This window comes from Carex rostrata, chromosome 32, assembly GCF_964058835.1.
Source record: "Carex rostrata chromosome 32, lpCarRost1.2, whole genome shotgun sequence".
Lineage (NCBI taxonomy): Eukaryota > Viridiplantae > Streptophyta > Magnoliopsida > Poales > Cyperaceae > Carex > Carex rostrata.
The window spans coordinates 4,630,968-4,650,281 of NC_135949.1; the positions used below are offsets into that span (position 1 = coordinate 4,630,968).

Below are 19,314 nucleotides of genomic sequence, written 5' to 3' on the forward strand. Positions count from 1 at the left end.
GTTATATGATAACAAGCACAAATGCTACTTAACTTTTTGTCAAATTTGAGAAATAAAAAAAAGTTCCTGGGTGAATTTTATGAATAAATTGGAAATTATTCAATAACTAAATTATACAACAGCATAGCTTACCATCCATTTTTTGGCTCGACTATCCCAAATTTAACCACTTGGTATCATTCGGTTTGACAATTGATTTTAATGATTTTACATAGGATTTACAATTCATTTTAAACTAATCTAAACTGAGCAACATTGTAAGATCTCAACATTATTATAGTACGATTACTATAATTACTTTAATATTTTAGGTAAATGAACTTGGCCACATTTCCAAGTTCAAATGAACCGGTAATCATATGAAATTACATCTGCAAAATCATCAAGTAGACTTAAAAAAGCAAAACCAAAGAAAATGGCGCAAAATCAAACTCGTCTGGGAAGGAAAAACGAACCACTGGAGGAGGAGAGAGATGTGCGCGTGATGATCGGCGGCGGAGGGTCGGCACAAGAACGGAGTTACGGGAGGAGTCGCTGGACGGTGTGGCCGGCTTAGGTTTTCTTTCTTTACAAAAATTATCGGGAATAAATGTTGAATTTGGAGAGACGGGAGAGGAAGAGACGGGAGAGAAAGCGAACTGGAGACATCCAGTTCCGAAAAAAAATTGAATTGATCTCATCAAATCAGCACGGATCCTGAAACGAAATCAATGGTTTAAAATGTAATGCACAGAAGAGCCAATACATTGCAATGTTTAATAGCCCATCTCTCTCTATATATATATATATATATATATTCATCGATCTGCTAGCAGTCATACAGGCAATAACATTTGTTGTCTTGACATCGGCTTTTGATGCGGCTTCTGAAACTTTGTTCACCACATTTTTGTTGGCACAATTTGGGAATGCAATCCATTCTGAAATTGCACCGTCCCTGATCAGTGGAATATAATGACAAAGAGATCTCAATTAACATAACACGCATTACTGTTGGTGTTAGACCTAATTAAATTTATTTTATTGGAAAACAAAAAAAAATATATATATAGTTTCAGCTAGCTAGCTAGATGTAATAATTAACAACATATATATGAAATGAAACTAATTAGTTACGTACCGGAAAAAACCAAAACAAGAACAGGTATAAAAACAATCTTCATTGTAATTATTGCTTGCTTTTCTCTATTCAATAATTTTTTCACACGGTGATGTCCCGCAGGGCAGTAGCCCCACCTATTTAAGCAGCAGCTTCATCTTCTCCTGGGACACCAGCTTCATGTAATGTGTCCTTTTTATTTTAATGCAAGCATGCCTACGGGCTTCAATTAAAAAAAAAACTTTTCAACTAAAATGGATGCAATTCTAGGATGTGGGATACTGATGTTCATTTTGACTATATAAAATGCGATGTTAATTTGCTGTCAATATAGTATGTCATTATATTTTCTAAATCACTAGATGAAGTTTTTTCATTTATTAAGATATATGATAATTGTTACTTAAATGAGTATTTTGAAAATTTAATTACCGAAAGAAACAATCACTGCATTTTCATCATCAAACTGATAGTTGATAGTCTCAAAATCTTTCCTGCTCACACCACATCATCAAACTGGTTTTTCATCCGGTCCGCATCAAGATCTGCCGGAGCAATTTTAAAATTAATGTGGATCAAGTGCATACAAATCTTAATGCGGATTAGAAGGCTCCGATCGAACATCATACTGAATTTGATTCGATGTCCATCAAAACATTTCCATAATACATAAATATGTCCAGAAAATTTCTACTTGATTTTGACTCAACCTGATGTAGTCATGCAATAAGCGATATATTTCTGACTCAAATTAAAGATTACAATAGACGACAAAATTAAAGTTTCGAATTGTCAAAAATAGATGACAAGTTGTAAACTGTTTATAGTATCCTTTACGATTTACTTACACTTCTATATTAAGCCTAGAATAACATATTTACCAAATTGCCCTTACACCTTGTTTGGATGGAGAGTAGAGGAAGGGAGGGAATGGAAAGAAACAAAAACTTTCCGTTGAATCGTGTTTGGTTGTTAAAATTATGTCGGAGGTGAAGGGTATAGGAGGTGAAAGGTTTAACCTTGTATCATTATAATTAATAGAATCGGTTTTCCTTTCAAATTGAGGTGTAACGGATGGAAAGAAATTTTGTTACAAATATTTTTAGAAAAAATAACACAAATGCCTAATCCTATATTTTACATATATAATTCTCATACAAGATTTTTTTCTCAAACCTACAACAGTCACCGAATTTCTCATTAACCTCCTAAATTTTAGTCAATCAAACAAAAAATAAGACGGAAAGGAAAGTTACATTTATTTTCTCTCATTAATCATCCAAACACGAAAAGGTTAAATATGTTAATCTTCCTTTCTATTCCATTCCATTCCCTTCTATTCTTAACCTCCTATTCCTTCCTCTACTCTCCATCCAAACATGGTGTTAGGCTCTCCATTAAACAAGCATAACAGTACATAGTTTTGTTACATTACATTGACCAAGGAAAAGGCAGAACCTACATAATTATCAAACCTTTGAACTCTACCCTGATTTGCTTATAAATGGATTATCTCATTCCCTTCTATCTTGGTGTAAACAATCCTGAAGTTCCTAACCCGACCAATTATCTTTATTAAACAAGCAGAGCAGTACCAGACTTCAGATTGTACCAGTTCATCCCCATTGCATAGGATATAACTCGCCCCTCCGTGATTCGCCCCTCCATATACAAACTGCCATTAATGGAGATTTGAGAAAAGACATACCTGACCGAGATCCAACTGGGTCCAAGTAAATGACATGAACTGTTGGTACCAGTGCTCCTTGAAAATGTGCCACATTATTTCTATGAAAGTAAATCATGTTTTTGTTGGTACCAATTTCTACTAAAGTAAATTAAACCATCCATTAACTGATCTGTAAGCTCCAAGTAATTTCAATAATCATCACTATATATATATATATAAACCAGTCACATAATAAAGTGAAGTAACTTTACATACTTTAAAGATGAATTGTTTCTAATTCTTTTGTTTTCATTTAGTAATGTCAAATACAAGGACATGGTACCAGAGATATCCAATACCAGTGCCTTCTTTTTATATTTCACAAATTCATCCTAAAATCGAATACAACTGATTATATATTCATCTTCCAATTATACCAACCTCATACAAGAAAATTGAAAATTAAGCAACTATCATTAACAAAAGATAAAACCATCAAACAAAATTATTAGAAATAAGATAACTAACATAAATTGAGAATAATGGAAGGCAGAATTTCAGTTTCCAGTCACAAAATATATAATGAAAAATTTATTTTATCCTGTGTTTGAAGCAATAGTTCAACATTTTCATTACGTCTTTCCTCCTTTCAACCCCCATTCCCATTCGATTCCCTAGCTTCTCTACCAGACGAGAACGAAACAGAACATTACCCAATTTTGACGAAATTCAGCTACTAAAGAAATTTGGACGAAATCCAGACACTAAAAAACCAACAAATTTGGGCGAAATCAGAAACTAAAAAGAAAACACTATTAGATAATTGACGAAATCAATAAACTAAAAGCAACAAGATTACTCACAGGTAATATCTGCACAGCCCTTAAGAAATTAGTTTAATGTAAGATTCTTTGGGTTCTATGAATGAATTATGCTCAGTAGAAGCCCTAAACACCCATTTTCTAACCAAATCTATGGGCTCAGATGCAAGTCATAAATTACAACATTCCTAATTTAATTAACTTGAGATGATTTCTTACCTTTCCAAGATATGATCATGCCTAAGCCAGAGCAACATCTAATTGCATTGCTCGAATGATAGAATGTTGTTTACAGGTCAGAACCGGAAAAAACCGGATTTTGAAACAATTAATTTACTTTGATCAGATCATGTCACAATCCAAGAATCTAAGAATCCAAGAATTTAACAATTGAATACTCACTCCAGCTTTGGCATCATCAGGGCTGAGTGTAACAGTTCTCTGATATCACTTTTTGGCCTTCTGTCTGTCGCCTGCCACCTGTTTGTAAAAATGCCCCAGAGAACGAAATACATGAGCATAATTGATAAGATAGAGATGAGAGGAACTAACGAGAGAGATTATAGTGACTGGAAAGGTTGGTTGGATCGGCGTCTCCGAGGGTATATCTCTCTCCTTAGTCCTTACCCTCGAGAGCACACCTCAACAGACTCCCCGACAATCTAACCTGACCGCGTCACTCCGGTCTCACTCTCCCTGGTCGCCGAGCTGAAGTTCTAATTATTCCGGTTTATTAATTCTAATTTTCATAATCCCACCAGGTCAAACTACAAATAGTTTAACAGTTTAAATATGTTATTTCCAATTTATTGGGTGTGCTGGTACTTGTACTGGAGCTGGAGCTGGAGCTGATGATGCGGGAACAGTGTTGTAAATAACGGTATGCGGTCGCTCACCGTCAACGACTAATCAGTCGGGGACGTCTTTTACAACACTGTGCGGGAAGCATGAAAGCGTACTTAGCATTTTAATAATTTTATAATCAAAATCATATTTTTAATAATTTTATAATCAAAATCATATTTTTAAATTGGAAAATTTTTATGTATATTTCTCAGAAAATTTGAAATTATGTATTTCTTCCTCTAATATTCATAATATCATATTTACCTTTCTAAATTTCAAAATTCATAAATCTATTCATTTTGTTGTCTTTTCTATTAAATATCATTATAAAATATTCATTTTATCCTTTATTAAAAATTAAAAATAAAATCACGATTTGTAAGAATTTGGAGTAAGAAAATGAGCGCCATCATTAGTTTACAGTTGTTAAAATAGCCATCTTTGGGGAAACAGTCTAAAAAATTGTTTATACTGTACTTTTGATAAGAGCCTTCACAAACCATTAGGTAAGAGCCTTTATATTTGAAACCAAGGTTCTAAATAGCGCGCTATAGCGCTTTCGGACCATAAACGCTATTTGAGCATAGTGCTGGTTTTTTAACCATTCCGTTATGATACAATAAACGCTATTTAAATCTTTGTTTGAAACACGTGTTTATAAATTCTTTGTCCATTTTTTTTATAAATTCAACACGAAGCCTTTATATTTGAACTAACAAATTGTTAGGTGACTTTGAATATTACAAAAAAAATTGAATGACACGTGTTTAAAAATTGTGAGGCAACAGAAATCAATCAATGAAATTGATCATAATAATTGTATGATTTTTTTGTTGGAACTTGAGTTCTAAAAACTCAAAATTCCCTCTTCAATAATTTTGCTTAAAATCTCTATTTGTAATATTGAAATCATAGAGGGTTAAATTGTAAATCTCATGTACATTCATTTAATTTCCGTTAATTACTCTCTGAATTGATTTATAATAAAAGGAATAATAATTAGCCTAAAGGGCACTTGAGCACCGTTTAACCTTTGATTGATTATCCATTAATATTTTTTTAATAGCTTTATATTTTGGATCCGTTTCTTTTTCTTATTTTCAGTTCTTATTTAATTCGTAGTCTCACTAAAACAATGGAGAAAAAAAAACTCTGTTTATGCAGAAAATTTATAAATAGGATTGTTGGTATAAATTTTTACCAACAACCTTAAGCGTATTTCATTTTTATAACTCGTCCTTTTATCAAAACTATGTCTTTCTTTCTTTTAATTTTTGTTTAAGAAAAAAAACGGTCTTGGCATACTTTTGGTTTCCGTTAACAAATGCACAATCCCAAATAAGAATTCGCATCCTCTGAGATATCTCAAACTTTTGAGTTTTTTTTTAATATAAAATCTCAACCGTTCAAATACATTCTGCACGAATCTCAAAGCACAAATATTACTGCCGAATTTTTTATTAATAGAAATAAAATAAAAAATATATCGAAATTCGAGAGCACTGTTGATTATTTTCGAAAAATAGGTAGGATGGGTTGTGTCAACCCGTCCCGGATCAAAAAAAAATAAAAAATTGTCGGACGGGTTAAGTAAACCCGTCCTCTCTCCTTCAAATATTTCAACTTTGAGCCGTTCAGGATCAAAAAAAAAAAATCCGGACAGGTTAAGTAACCCCGTCCAGAATTTCAAAGATTTTTCTAAATTATATTATATTATATTATATTATGATTTTATATATATTATATTATTTTTTGTTTTTTATATTATATTATATTATATTATGATTTATATATATTATATTTTTTTGTTTTTTATATTATATTATTATATTAATATACTTATATATATATATTATATTATGAATAGAACTAGTTTAGTTGTGCTTAAGTTCACTAAAGTGTTTGGTGAGTTTAACTCCAAAACTTATTAAATCGGTTTCAAATGACGAATCCAAACCGTTAGAACCTGCCTATCTTGCGAGTGATGCATCTACATGTGAAAATTTTAAACGTTCGAATTAATTTAGTATAAAGTCAAGCGGTAAAAAAACGTTCAAAAAATAAATGCACTAAAATTAATTTATTAATCTTTTAATTTTGACCGATTGACTTTATACTAAATTAATTCAAATGTTTAAAATTTTCACATGTAGACGCATCACTCGCAAGATAGGCAGGTTCTAACCGTTTGGATTCGTCATTTGAAACCGATTTAATAAGTTTTGGAGTTAAGCTCACCAAACACTTTGGTGAACTTAAGCACAAGTAAACTAGTTCTACTCATAATATAATATATATATATAAGTATAATAATATAATATAAAAAACAAAAACAAAAATATATATAAAATCATAATATAATATAATATAATAATATAATTTAGAAAAATCTTTGAAATTCGGGACGTGGTTACTTAACCCGTCCGGATTTCTTTTTTTTTTTTTTTTTTTTTGATCCTGGACGGCTCGAAGCTGAAATATTTGAAGGAGAGAGCGAGCGACCGAGCGTAGGGGAGGGGAAATATCGGTAGAGGACGGGTTTACTTAACCCGTCCGACAAATTTTTTTTTTTTTTGACCCGGGACGGGTTGTGTAGTACCGTCCGGGTTTTTTTTTTTTCTTTTTTTGCGTGAATGAATTTGATTAAGTTAAGTAATTAAGGAGGGAATCGGGACGGGTTAACACAACCGGTCCTATCTATTTTTCGAAAATAATCAACAGTGCTCTCGAATTTCGATATTTTTTTTATTTTATTTCTATTAATAAAAAATTTGGAATATTACTGGCCCCTGCGCGATCCCCCAATAGACAGTAGACAGTACACGTTGGTCACGCAAAAGTTTTGATATCTCAGAGTCCGGAAATTTTTATATATAAGAAAATAAATAAATAAAATATTAAAAATAAGAAAGGTATGGTGAAAATTTGAAAAATGGAAAGGCAGAAGGTTGTTATGACGTCCTAGCGGGACGCCATGGCATATTTAAGCCCAAAAATTTTGGTAAAAAAAAAAAATTAAAAAATTATTAAATAATAGAGACGCCATGGCATACCCAGTTCTATGTACAAACCTCACAAAAGCTCTTTTTTCAGCTGAAAATCGCTAAAGCTTCGTTTTCAATTGTTTTTTTTTCCGCGGACCCAAGCATTGGTATGGCATCCTAGTTTCCCGGAATTTTTTTTTTCCCCATTGAACCAGACATTGCCATGGCATCCCATGGCTTTTTAAATTTTTTTTTTTTTTTTCTGTCGGACTGGAGTTTGATATGGCGTCCCTAAGAAATGCCATGAGCCGCGTACCCTTTCCTGTTTTTCAAATTTCTACGAACTCATTCTTGTTTTTAATATTTTGTTTTTAAATTTTCCTATGAATAAAAATCACGGTCTCAGAGGATTCGCACTCAAGTAATGAAGTCAACCAAAAAATTAAAATAAACCCATCTTCTTCCTTTTTTTCTACACCAGAGAGCTTAGCTCATCCATCCACTTGAATCTGAATTCGTATCCTCTGCATATCCTCTGCATTAACTCAAATGGGCATCTTTTCAGTTAATGGATATAGACCATTCGATCTGCTTTAACATCCGTGCAGACTACGTCCGCACTAATATTTAAAGACCCTGTGTTAAAATCGGACGGTCAGATTGACTCTGCTAAAAATTAGACGGCCAAAATGTATTAACTCAAAAGATTTTCTTTTTGAGTTAATGCAGAGGATACGTGTTCCTTGAAACTACCTACCTAACCTTCAAACACTCCCCAACAAATTCAAAACTATATCCAGAAGTAAATCAAAACAAATTATTGAACTTCAGAAAAGCAACCTAGCTACAGTACCAAACTAAAATGGTCTGGAGCTGGGGCTCAGCCATCACCGGAGCAGCATGTGCCACTGCCACTCTCACTGCCATGTGGGCCCGCCCCAAAAACCCCACCTTCCACCTAGTCTCAATCTCTCTCTCTTCCTTCCATCTCAACCTGCCTTTGTTAGATCTGGAACTCATGCTCACAGTCCATGTCACAAATCCCAACCCAGTACCAATAAAGTACGAACCAGCAGTGCTCTCTATTTCTTACAGTGGGACCCACTTAGGCACAGCCCAGCTCGAGGCCGGGTCGCAAGGGGCAAATTCGTGCGAGATTTTACAGTTGTCTGCCCGGCTCGACGGGCTGGAGATGGCCCACCATGCTAAGGCCTTACTTGCTGACGTGGCTCGTCGGAGCATGGTGCTTGATTCGACGGTGGATATCAAGGGATTTGCTCAGGTGTGGTGGTGGACCCAGAGGTTCTCTGTGCATATAGATAGCCATGCGGTTGTTGATCCAGTTTTTCTAGATGTAGTTGAGCAGAAGAATCAATCAGAGACACAAGTGTTATTTGCATGATCATTTCATAAGATATAATATGCTTATTCCTTAATTTTCATTTTAATTCTGATATGATTTTAAAATTGTGAAGGGTTTTCCTCAACAAATGACATGCTTATCGGGTATGGGTATGGGTATGGTTAAGATTTTTTTGTTAGCTCATGGGATATTAATAAATACTATTTTAATTTGTACCCGTTATTTTATAAAGTAATTATGAAAGTGAAATTATATATAGACATATATTAACCGATGCTTTATGTATAATACAAATGTAGATAATATAAATCTTACATTTTTCATTTTTTTCTTTGAAAAATGTTTTACCAAAAATACAAATAAAGAGGCAATTACAGTAATAACTAGAAATGACAATAGCACCCCCTTTATCCGTTTATCAAATTCATATGGTACTTGATAAGATAGGTATAAATAAACTATTTTATTTTCATTAGCTTAGTGAAAATGCTATTAAATCTGAATCATACTGACAACTCTACTGATAAGTGATAACCAATACCTATCAGTACACTATAACTATTTCCCCAAGGATGGCAATTTTAACAACTGTAAACTGATGATGGCGCTCATTTTCTTACTCCAAATTCTTACAAATCGTGATTCAGAATAGCAAACATATCAATAATATGAAATAATATGAAATCACATGCATTTCACTTCCACGCATATCCCAAATATTGAACTTTGTAAATATTACAAACAAGGTAGAAAAGAAAAGGAGCTAAGATAGCTCCCTCGCTCAGGCACAATAAAAACTGCTAAACAAATTACAAGAAAAGCAGCAAAGGTAAAGAATCAACACACATCTGTCTTTCACTTGCTTCCATTGATTTGGATTAGAGGAGAGCGAGGTATCATGGTTGGTTTCGGATCTTTAGACAACTCATAGGGATGGTTCTCTCTGAACTCATCTGCTAAAGCATCCATTGGCAATGCACGAAGAGATTCAATCGCCACTTTGCTAGGTATCTCCGGTTCTGACCGCACAGGTGTTTCTCCAGTTACCTCGTAATCCTAATTAAAAATTTTACCATTTTGGTCAGCTTTTTACGTTAAAGGGCAAAAAGGTAAGTAATTTCTTTTAAAAGGGGAGCTTAAACTACCTTGTAACAGCTTTGGAATGTCTCCTCTGTGTGGTGGATGATACCCTTTGTTTGAGTTGAGTGCTCCTTTTTCAGCACATGGATTGTCTCAGAATGGGCACCAGATGCTAAAATCAGCCCCGAAATGGAACACTTTTCATGTTCTTTTAGACCTACACGAGATGGCATATTTCATTACGGTTTCCACCCAAGCAAACAAGAAATATTTCTCAATGATATGAGAAACAATACACAAGTTTTCACTTTATGAAATGCACTGTGCCTTCAATTCATGAAATAAGTAAACTCACTCTGAATATTTGCAAGAATATCCGCACTGCTCTTTACCACTTCTTCATCGGCAATTTGACGTGCTGAACTAACCTCGGCATTGTGGTGCTCATTGTATACCATCGTATTTCTACATAACATAATATGAGGTCCCAAGTTTATCAGCTTATGCGGGACAAACAAAAAACTCTGCCAACTTTACAAACTAAAGAAATTAACAACTACCTCACAAGCTCCTCTATTTGGGAAACCTGTTGGGCACTCAATTCACTGACAGATGCTTCTGTCTGCTTCAATTGTTCTGATGCAGATTCTACAGTCTTTGCACTGATACATAGATTAAAAATGATATTGAATGGGACTCAAATAGGTAAATATAAGGTTTAGTTAGGGTTGGGAAGGAACAGAGAAAGTGAACATACCATTGTTGGAGGAATGATTCCAAGCGGCAGTGTTTGGCTGCTGAAAAATCTGAGCCATCGACTGAATCATGCTGTGTCTGTGCGGCAAACTCCTCCCATTTCCTCTTGGCTTCATTTGTCACTCCCTCCACCCTCTCACAGTGTTTCTCCACAAACAGTTTCTTCTCTATAGCTGCCCCTTCCAAACCATTTAGCCTTGCATCCACCTACATTTAGCTCCATCAGTTTAGCTTCTATTTCATTTTCACCCAATTTTTTTAGGATTATGGTACACAGTTCACAGAATAAACAAGTAAAAACAAAGCCCCAATTGTTTCAGTTTCTTTGTTTGAAATTACTTGATTGAAGTTCTATAGCTATAAAGCAATGAGAATTTACCAGCTCCCTCTGACGGCGCATGAGCCCAGACACTAGGTTTGTGATATTTTCTAGAATCTTCCCTTCCTCAGCCTTTGATTGATCCTGTAAAAATAAAGTTCAAAATATTAGTGTTGGGATACTTTTGTCAACCAGCTGGATAGAAAACACTGTAGTGCACTGCAATTGCCTTTTTCAAAGAATGGTGCTTAGTGTATTAGTACCTCATAAGCCTTTTGGAAATCAGCAAGGCTTTTCACATGTGTTTCATGGGCCTCACTTGAATGCAACTGGAGCAAGTTTTTCTCCTCTAGAAGCTTGTCTATTAGACCAACCATCTGAGTTGAAGTCTCCTTTGTTCTGGCAACTGTTGCGCTGAACCTCTGCACAGTGCAAGAACCCAGAAAATGATATAATTTCTTGACTAAATGCTCTGATAAAACAGGGTTGCAAAAAACAGTTCATTCTCTATCTATCAGGATGAACTTTTGCAAGGCTTTATTTCAGTTATTTACATTTATGTTTGTACTCCTGACTAAATGGGTTGATAAAGCTAGGTTCCAAAGAACAGTTCATTATGTATCTGTCAGGATTGACTTTTGCCAGGCTTTATTTTAGTTATTGACATTTATGTTTGTACTAAAAGTGTTCTTGTAACAGAAGTACAGAACCGGCAATTGACTCAGAAAACATTAAGAAAATAAACAAACCTCACGCAGTTCTTTCATGAAACTAGCGATTTCACCTCGGTGGCTTGATAAAACCTTGTCCAGGTCAATCAAGATATTGCTTGCCACCTCCAAACCATCAGCGACCATCTGTGTATTTTTTATATTATTAGAATAATTAAAATAAAACTTCTAGTATTCCTATGACACCACCATGAAATCTAACTTTAGGTCATTTTTTTTAAAAGAAAAGTGAATAAGACCCAAAATTTGTGTTTTCTAGAAATTCTTTATTAACTATCCCACCAAATTTGCCATTTGCACTAGGACCAGGAATATGTAGCATTTGGAAATGCACGAAGGTGTACTTCATACCAGGATGTAGTTTAAGAAGCAAGATGAGAGTGTCAAAAGAAAACAGTAACCTGTTTCATTGATGAGTGGTTAGCAGAGTCAACTGAGGCTAATTCCTCCAAGCTGGCATTGGTGGTTGATTTATGCAACCGCACCACATTTTCAATGCCTTCAACATGTGACTGGTACATGATCTTTGAATCCAGAACCTTCTTTCTCAGGTCTGATACAGCCTACATCAAGCACAAAAATTGGATCTTGCAGTCTCAGCTTTATGCATTCTTTTCTATTTCTGCATCAAGGCAAGCTTCTTGTGCTGCCATGTATACATCATGCATCTTATAAAGAATATGAAAATGAAAATACATAAAATCATCCAAATGACAGTAGTACCTTGTCATGGAAATTTAAACAGGAGTGGCATATAGCCTCAATTGACTTCAGGTGGTTGCTTTGTTGATCAATAGACTCAGCAAGAGTTTTAGAAAGAAGCCCCAGCTTTGAAGTTAGGTCAGTTTGATATGAGTTAACAATGGATCGGTTTGTCGCAATAACTTTATCTTCCCGAGCTGTAAAGATAAATGTAAAAAGTTCGCATTAAGTTTGAACTGTGATAACCAACATTTTCACAAGAAGAAAGGCATCAACCAAAAGTGTATATTTACCTATTTTGGAAAACAATGATGCATTGTCACGTGTAGTTTTCTCCAAGTCGGATCTGAGTACACAGGCCTGCTGTGTGAGAGCAGTTTCTGTATCCACATTCTTTTGTTAGCTAACACAGAGACAAAGAGCCATACAATATTCAGTAAAAAAACAATTTTATTTAATCCCCTTGGTTTGTTCCAACTTGTTCAAGTACAGTATCAAAGAGCAAGTACTGGATGGAATTTTCCTATATTAGTATGCCTGGGGTATGTCCTTAAATATGGAAAATAACACATAAATGGGCAATGTGTGCTGCATTTTTTATGACCATCATAACTGAAAGTCACTATAAATTTGAAATTATGTAAATTGTAAAGCCAATGTTTACCAGATTTTATTTGCTTAGATATTATGAAATCCTTTTCCTTGATATTGTAATAGGCTTGTTTCAATTCCTCCTTTGTTGAAGAGAGTAATCTACTAGTTTGATCCAACGTTTTCTGCAATAAATCAAGCATTTGAATTTGATACCTTTGTGCTTTCATGACTGGAATTTACTCTATCAATATTAGTTTTCATAAAAAAAAATTGAAACATCAAACATTGGCCAAATATAGACAATAATACCAAAGATTGGCCAAATATAGGCATCCATATGAATTGCTAAATCTCGTCATATGAAGTAACAAACTGAAGCATCAGCAAAAAAAGTTTTAACAATACCTCTGTTGCTTCAAGTCTTTTGGTCAAATCACCACAATAGCCCAGCTGAGTACTGTATTTCTCCTTCATATCTTCCATTTCCTGATTGAGACAAAAAATCTACATGAGATAGTCACAGAAAAAGAAGTATCAAAAGAAGTAACCAGGAATAGATCACTAACCTTTTGGTGTGTCTCTATTGTAGTACCCATTTGCTCTATCTGCTGAGTCATAGCCTAAAAGTTTTCACAGCATAAGAAATATAATATGCTAGAGAGAGAGAGAGAGAGCAGCCTAGGCAGCCTGTGCCAGGTTTTCAAAAAGAGAGAGAGAGAGAGAAATATCCACAAAACACTAAAATAACTTTCGTTTTGAAGAAAAGATATAACACAATTAAGTACCTTTCTGTCAGCTTCTTCCCTATCATATCTGTCCTTTGGAATGTAGACCCCAACCTTTTCCCTTGCAGCATATACCTCTATGGAAAGACAAAATACTTGACAAAATTCTCCACAGGTAGCATTTACAAAATAGGAGCTGCCAAAGAATAGAAACAACTAACCAGCTTTGAGACGGTCAATTTCAGAGTAGAGATCTTTTATGAGTGCTGATTTCATCATTTTCTGGTTCACCTGTTGAAGTCAAAAAGTATGATAAAGGGAAGAAATTTGTACAAATTCAGGGTAAAGTGCAAACTATATTAGGGTTATCTTCGAACAAGTCATTTGATAGAAGAATTTAAGCAGTAAAAGAACAAAATACTCGCCTCAGGTCGATTTTTGATGCTCTTGGCCCTGTGTGCATAATCTAAGGTACTTAGGGTTTCTTCCAGGCAATGAACAGAAGGAGAGACAGTCGCAATAATACATGTCTTGGTTCTACCACCAAGTGAATCCCGCAATAGCCTAGTCAACTTACTATCTCTGCAAATTCAACAACATTAACATCAAAAAGCTCTCTTCTTTGATCTGATTTTCTGGTTTGCTTTTTTAAGAATGACATAGGTGTAAACAAAAGTAATTGAAGCCAGACAGAACCAAATAGCATTATTTTAGGCCTGAATTGGGTTGATTTTATATCAGTCTTCAGCAAACCAATACCATATTACTTGAGCAGAAACTGAGCAAGCCTCTTTCTTTTATATCCCTTCATCATTAACAATACAATTAACAGAACAACCAAACAGGTCAACTGATACACCATCAAGCATTGCTAGCAGCAAATAACATATATAGTCGCTATATTATAAACAACAGTTTCACCTATAAGGAATATGACCAAGGTGCTCGACCAAAGCAGTAATAACACGCCCAAGAGTGAGAAGACTCTTATTAATTTCTCCTGCCTCCCTTGCACGTCCCTTCAATATAAAATTGCATTTCAATAAGTTTGTTATCGCACAGCAATGTTTTACATGTATCAGATACCAATGAATGTATAAATAACTAGATCTAGTTCTTACATCTCTAGCACCCGAGCGTGAAATATTCTCAGAACCAGCTAAATCAACAAGGTTCAACTTGCCACATTTAATGAGCTCCTCCCCTTCAGGTGTAGCCTCTTTGATATGAATTGTTATGGAGAAAAGAGAGTGTGATCGACTGAAAAAAAAAAGTAATAAAATACCAATCAGACTCATATTGCAGATAGAATAGAATCAAGTTTATATTGCCATCATCATATTCAATCTTTTGCTTGTGTAGGGCAAATAGAAATAATAAACGACTTTAGTTTGTTCTGTATTTGCAAGAAAAAAATTCTATGATTTGGAGCTGGTGTTTGTTTCCAATGGTGATAATTAATTACCCTCAAAAAAACAATCTTATGCAGGTATTCATTCCCAAAATACACCAATTCCAGCAATAGAATTACCCATCACATTCCCTGCTCTACCATGTCACCCATCCACCAGCCCTAAAATATACCAACCCTCACCTCCCTTCGTCCACCCCAAAGATGTTCCAATCCCCTCTCCACAGTTTCTTCCTCCCAAAAAATAAAAAATAACAGATTAAATATTTATATTCCAATTTGACTCGTATTATGCTGAGTTCCATCATAGCGAGCAAGGAGGACACACACACACACACACACAAAGAGAGAGAGAGAGAGAGAGAGAGCAAAAGAAGTACCTGGATTGTTTATTAAGTAGGGTTTCAGCAGTGCGTCTCTTAGCTGACCCTCTTTCTAGCAGGGCAAAAATCTCGTGGGCACTGGTGACAATCTCTTCCTCCAAGCCCTTAACAAGAACACCTCCTTTCCCATCCTCCATCAAAGGAAGAGGTTTCTTTTGCCGCTCCTCCAGGGCTACTTTTGACAATTCCTCAGGTGCCAGCAAGTCAGTTATTTCTTCATTGTAGAGCTCAAGGAAGGTCACTTTCACACTGTACTCTGCATTCTGGCTCTCCAAGGTATCAAATATTTGTTTCACAGCACGTGGGATTACACCAGCATCAGGCGGAAGCTGTCCTCGTGACCCTGCCTGTAAAAAATTTGTAAATATGGAAGTCATACAATGCAGTGTTGTGGAAAAACAGCTTACTTAAGGGCACTATGATTTACAACAACATGACTTATTTTTAGTACATGTATATACTTTAGCAATTATACTATCTTAAGTTTATACTAAGAAAGAAGAATTAGAGAACACAAACTTGCCTTTGATCTGCGGCACTCTCCTTCCATGGTATATGTTTTTCCTGTACCAGTCTGCCCATAAGCAAAAATGGTACAGTTGAAACCTTCAAGAACTTCTTTAACAATAGGTATCACAGCTTGATTGTACAGATCCTTTTGCTTGGAGTTTGGCCCAAATACCTATACAGAAGAAGCAAATTTGGATACATATCATTTGCATGGAACAAAGGTTATAATAACGTCAATTAAGTGAGTACTAATCTTCCTAAGCCTAGAGTAACTATGAGATACATAAGTAAAGTCTCTTTTTGGTTTCTGGTCTAATCAGAAAAGAAATATGTAAGCAACTGACAAGGAGTTAACCAATCTATATGATGGATAGTACTGAAAAATTGAAACAAGAAATGAAATAGCACGAACCTTATCAAAAGTGAAAACTCTATCTATTGATTTGCCAGCAATCGATTGTGTAACAGAAACCTCTCTGTTGGGATCATCACATGTAACCACTTGCGGTGCTTTGCTTCTCAACTCATCATCATTAAATGGCCTAAACAAAAATTGAAACACAGATTGTAGAGAAAGAAAATCCTGAAATTTTAATTTCATAATAAGATGCATAGAAGAGGAAACCCTATTTGAAATCATGTGGATAGTTTAATCTGTACTTCCAAAGCTTTGAAATCATTCGAAAATTTCACTCTTTTGTTCCCAAAAAAATATTAATATAGTAAAATATTTATCCAAGAGATATACAGAGTGAGCAGTGAGTCCTAAAACATGCTTCACTGCAGCTAGTTTATGATCCAGTCAGATGAGGTAATTTTTTAAATATCTCAGAATTTCAAGGTGCCTGAAGGAACACCTTTTACTTAGTAATCTAGCAGTGTATATTGAACAAAATTGACTTTAAGCTTAGCAAAAACCAGATGTAAATCTATGAAAACATCAACACTTTGGAATTATGAACAAAAATGACCTGCATCGAAGGATGACTTGCACATTCACAGCCTTCTCTTTCTCCTGTCGCGACATCTTGCCCCAATTACTCTTAACTCTTTGAATTAGTGAGATTGAATAGCTATCTCCCTTCCTTCAGAGGACAAAATCGAAAACACAGATCGAGAATGAAAAGGGGGGTTTACGAACGCCAGATCTGTGGTTTTAGTGCTAGGTTAAGCTACCTGCGACTCTCTCTCTCTCTCTCTCTCTCTCTCTCTCTCTCTCTCTCTCACACACTTTTTGAAAACTTTGACAGCGGCTCTTTCTCTCGCTAAAATATTTTAATTGATTTTTGGGGGGATTGGGGAAGGAGCGGGATTGAAAATAAAGAAGAGCGCGATTTCAAAATTTTATTCGAAATCTCGATGTTTTTGGAGCTGATCTCAGCCGTTTGATTTCAGATCCGGAAAGGTGTGGAGCGTGCCAAGATAATATTTTGGCTGAAACTGGTTCACGTAATAGTGTTTCAACCATTAGTATGTGATGAACTGTGGAGCCCGTTAGCAGAGAGGTTTCAGATTATGGGCTATTAGGTATCCAGTTTTTCATGATATAACTGAATTATTGACCTAAACCCGTATTATTAATTACGCCAGAGCTTGTCATATAAAGCTTTTTTCTTTTTACTTTAAAGCCTGTACTGTGGGCACATAAATTAGCGAATTCAACAAAAACATATTGTAAAATTCGGTGTTGCTTCGACTCGTAATCTTATTCACAAATAAGGTAGTTTTTTTTTTTTTATCGGAATTAAGTTAGCTAGCTTTAAAGTTAATATTTTAAAAATAATTAAATTAATATTTAAAACATACACAGGATTAATCTTTTATGATTTCACCCAGCAATCCAACATCAATGCCAATAATACGAAGGCATTTTCGAAAAGTGATGAAACTCCAAATTGAGTTTCAAGGAAAGCAAAAGAGAGCACAAAAAAATAACACAAACTTTGTCCATCAAGTGCTTAAACAAGACTAACAATGGAGTTTCCCAAACAAATAAATAATAAATAAAGACTCCGTAATAGAGAACAGTTTTTTCAAAGACCAAGCTGAAATGTAAACTAGATAAAAGGAAACTTAGAGAAAAATCCATGTTTTTGCAAAGACCAATAAAATGATGATTTTTTTTTGTCAAATACCAAATGGAATACCCACATAAAGGAAAGCACCAACAAGATACCGAAACTTTTTTATATACCATAATAAAAATAAAAAATAAAAAATAAAAAAACAAAACACCCCAAAACAGGGGAATTCCACATTTACCCAGAGCCAATCTGCGGCCCGCTAAGTGGGGCCGCAAAGGGTGTTTTGAGTTGTTATAACATGCACAGTGGAGCCGCAGAGCCAATCTGCGGCCTGGGTAGATATGGAATTCCCCCAAAACGGAGGTGTTTTGGTTTTTTTTTTTTTTTTTCATGGTATATTAAAAAATTTCGGAACAAGATACACATATAATGAGGCAAAGCAACATAAACTGCATCAATTTATAAACATTCAGACCCTCTTCTTCACAGATAATCCAATAGTGCAAGATAGTTCAGAAACACCCATAGCTACTATGCACATGAGATACAAACCAAGTATTATCTATGACAAGTTCAAAGTTGTATATTTCTAGATTATTTTTTTGCTCCTCTATCCATCTCATGATTTGTTAGAGCAGGAGAAACCCTTGCAAGCAGCCAACCAAACAACAAGGATAATCACGAAAATGGACCCACCAACAATTAGTTTGAATCGAAGGTTTTGAAGCCACATCTTTCTTCTCAGCTGCCTCCCATGCCTCTGAAAACTATCCGCCTGTAAAAAAAAAAGAAAATAGAATGGCTTAAATATTAATGTTAGGCCTCAACAGGTACAGATGAACGTGGATTTGATATTTTCTGAAGCTACTTATTTTTCAAAAATTATATGTCGACTCAAAATTCTCAACAATAGTCAAGTGAACCATGCCTACAAGGAACGAGGTTTCCGAAGTTACATGACCAAGGGATTTGTTTAATTGTTGAAAAACAGGAGGCAGTGGTTAATTTTTAACTTTTTCAGTTGGGATGGATTGAGCAGGCAAGTAGACCAACTAAGAGTCGATAAAGGATGGCTTGACCTGACAGAGAGGCAGGTTATGGAGACTCAAAACCCTATAATACCCAAATTGACGACTCAGGTCACATTAATCAAATTTTGTTTCTAATTACAAACAGATTAACCAAGCTGCCCGTAGTCTGGCTCGTGGGTTACTAACAATTCAGAAAGAACTTTACATATTTCTCAACAATAATAACAAACCCCATGTTATGCAGCATGAACTTCACATGTCAGATT

General features: G+C 34.9%; 3 protein-coding genes across 5 annotated transcripts in view; 1 reads left to right on the forward strand and 2 right to left on the reverse strand.

Annotated features, from left to right (window-relative positions):
- Nucleotides 1-19,314, reverse strand: part of VAMP727 (vesicle-associated membrane protein 727) — a 65,963-nt gene that overhangs the window by 44,779 nt on the left and 1,870 nt on the right. Inside the window, exon 5 of one of the 2 annotated variants that reach the window (XM_078296752.1) lies at nt 18,631-18,792. In XM_078296752.1, the coding sequence (XP_078152878.1) occupies nt 18,637-18,792 (156 nt within the window). In that variant the 3' untranslated portion in view covers nt 18,631-18,636. Of the gene's footprint in view, nt 1-18,449; nt 18,793-19,314 lie in introns of those variants that run through there. The other variant, XM_078296753.1, reaches the window with a different exon arrangement.
- Nucleotides 8,214-8,853, forward strand: LOC144548074 (Late embryogenesis abundant (LEA) hydroxyproline-rich glycoprotein family). Its single transcript, XM_078296755.1, has one exon. The coding sequence runs from the start codon at nt 8,282-8,284 to the stop codon at nt 8,819-8,821; it is 540 nt and encodes a 179-aa protein (XP_078152881.1). The 5' UTR covers nt 8,214-8,281; the 3' UTR covers nt 8,822-8,853.
- On the reverse strand, nt 9,452-17,203 carry LOC144548071 (P-loop containing nucleoside triphosphate hydrolases superfamily protein). Of its 2 annotated transcripts, XM_078296751.1 has the most exons (23): nt 16,965-17,203; nt 16,406-16,535; nt 16,003-16,165; nt 15,481-15,826; nt 14,811-14,949; nt 14,611-14,708; nt 14,115-14,271; nt 13,911-13,980; nt 13,750-13,826; nt 13,531-13,584; nt 13,370-13,450; nt 13,035-13,146; nt 12,664-12,750; nt 12,392-12,567; nt 12,070-12,231; nt 11,687-11,794; nt 11,201-11,359; nt 10,998-11,081; nt 10,620-10,825; nt 10,423-10,524; nt 10,218-10,327; nt 9,928-10,079; nt 9,452-9,838 (listed from the first exon to the last, which is right to left on the reverse strand). In XM_078296751.1, the coding sequence occupies exons 1-23, from the start codon at nt 17,018-17,020 to the stop codon at nt 9,638-9,640; spliced, it is 3,030 nt and encodes a 1,009-aa protein (XP_078152877.1). In that variant the 5' UTR covers nt 17,021-17,203; the 3' UTR covers nt 9,452-9,637. The 2 variants fall into 2 exon arrangements, 1 of the variants encoding a protein (XP_078152877.1); XR_013509232.1 differs by lacking the exon at nt 10,218-10,327.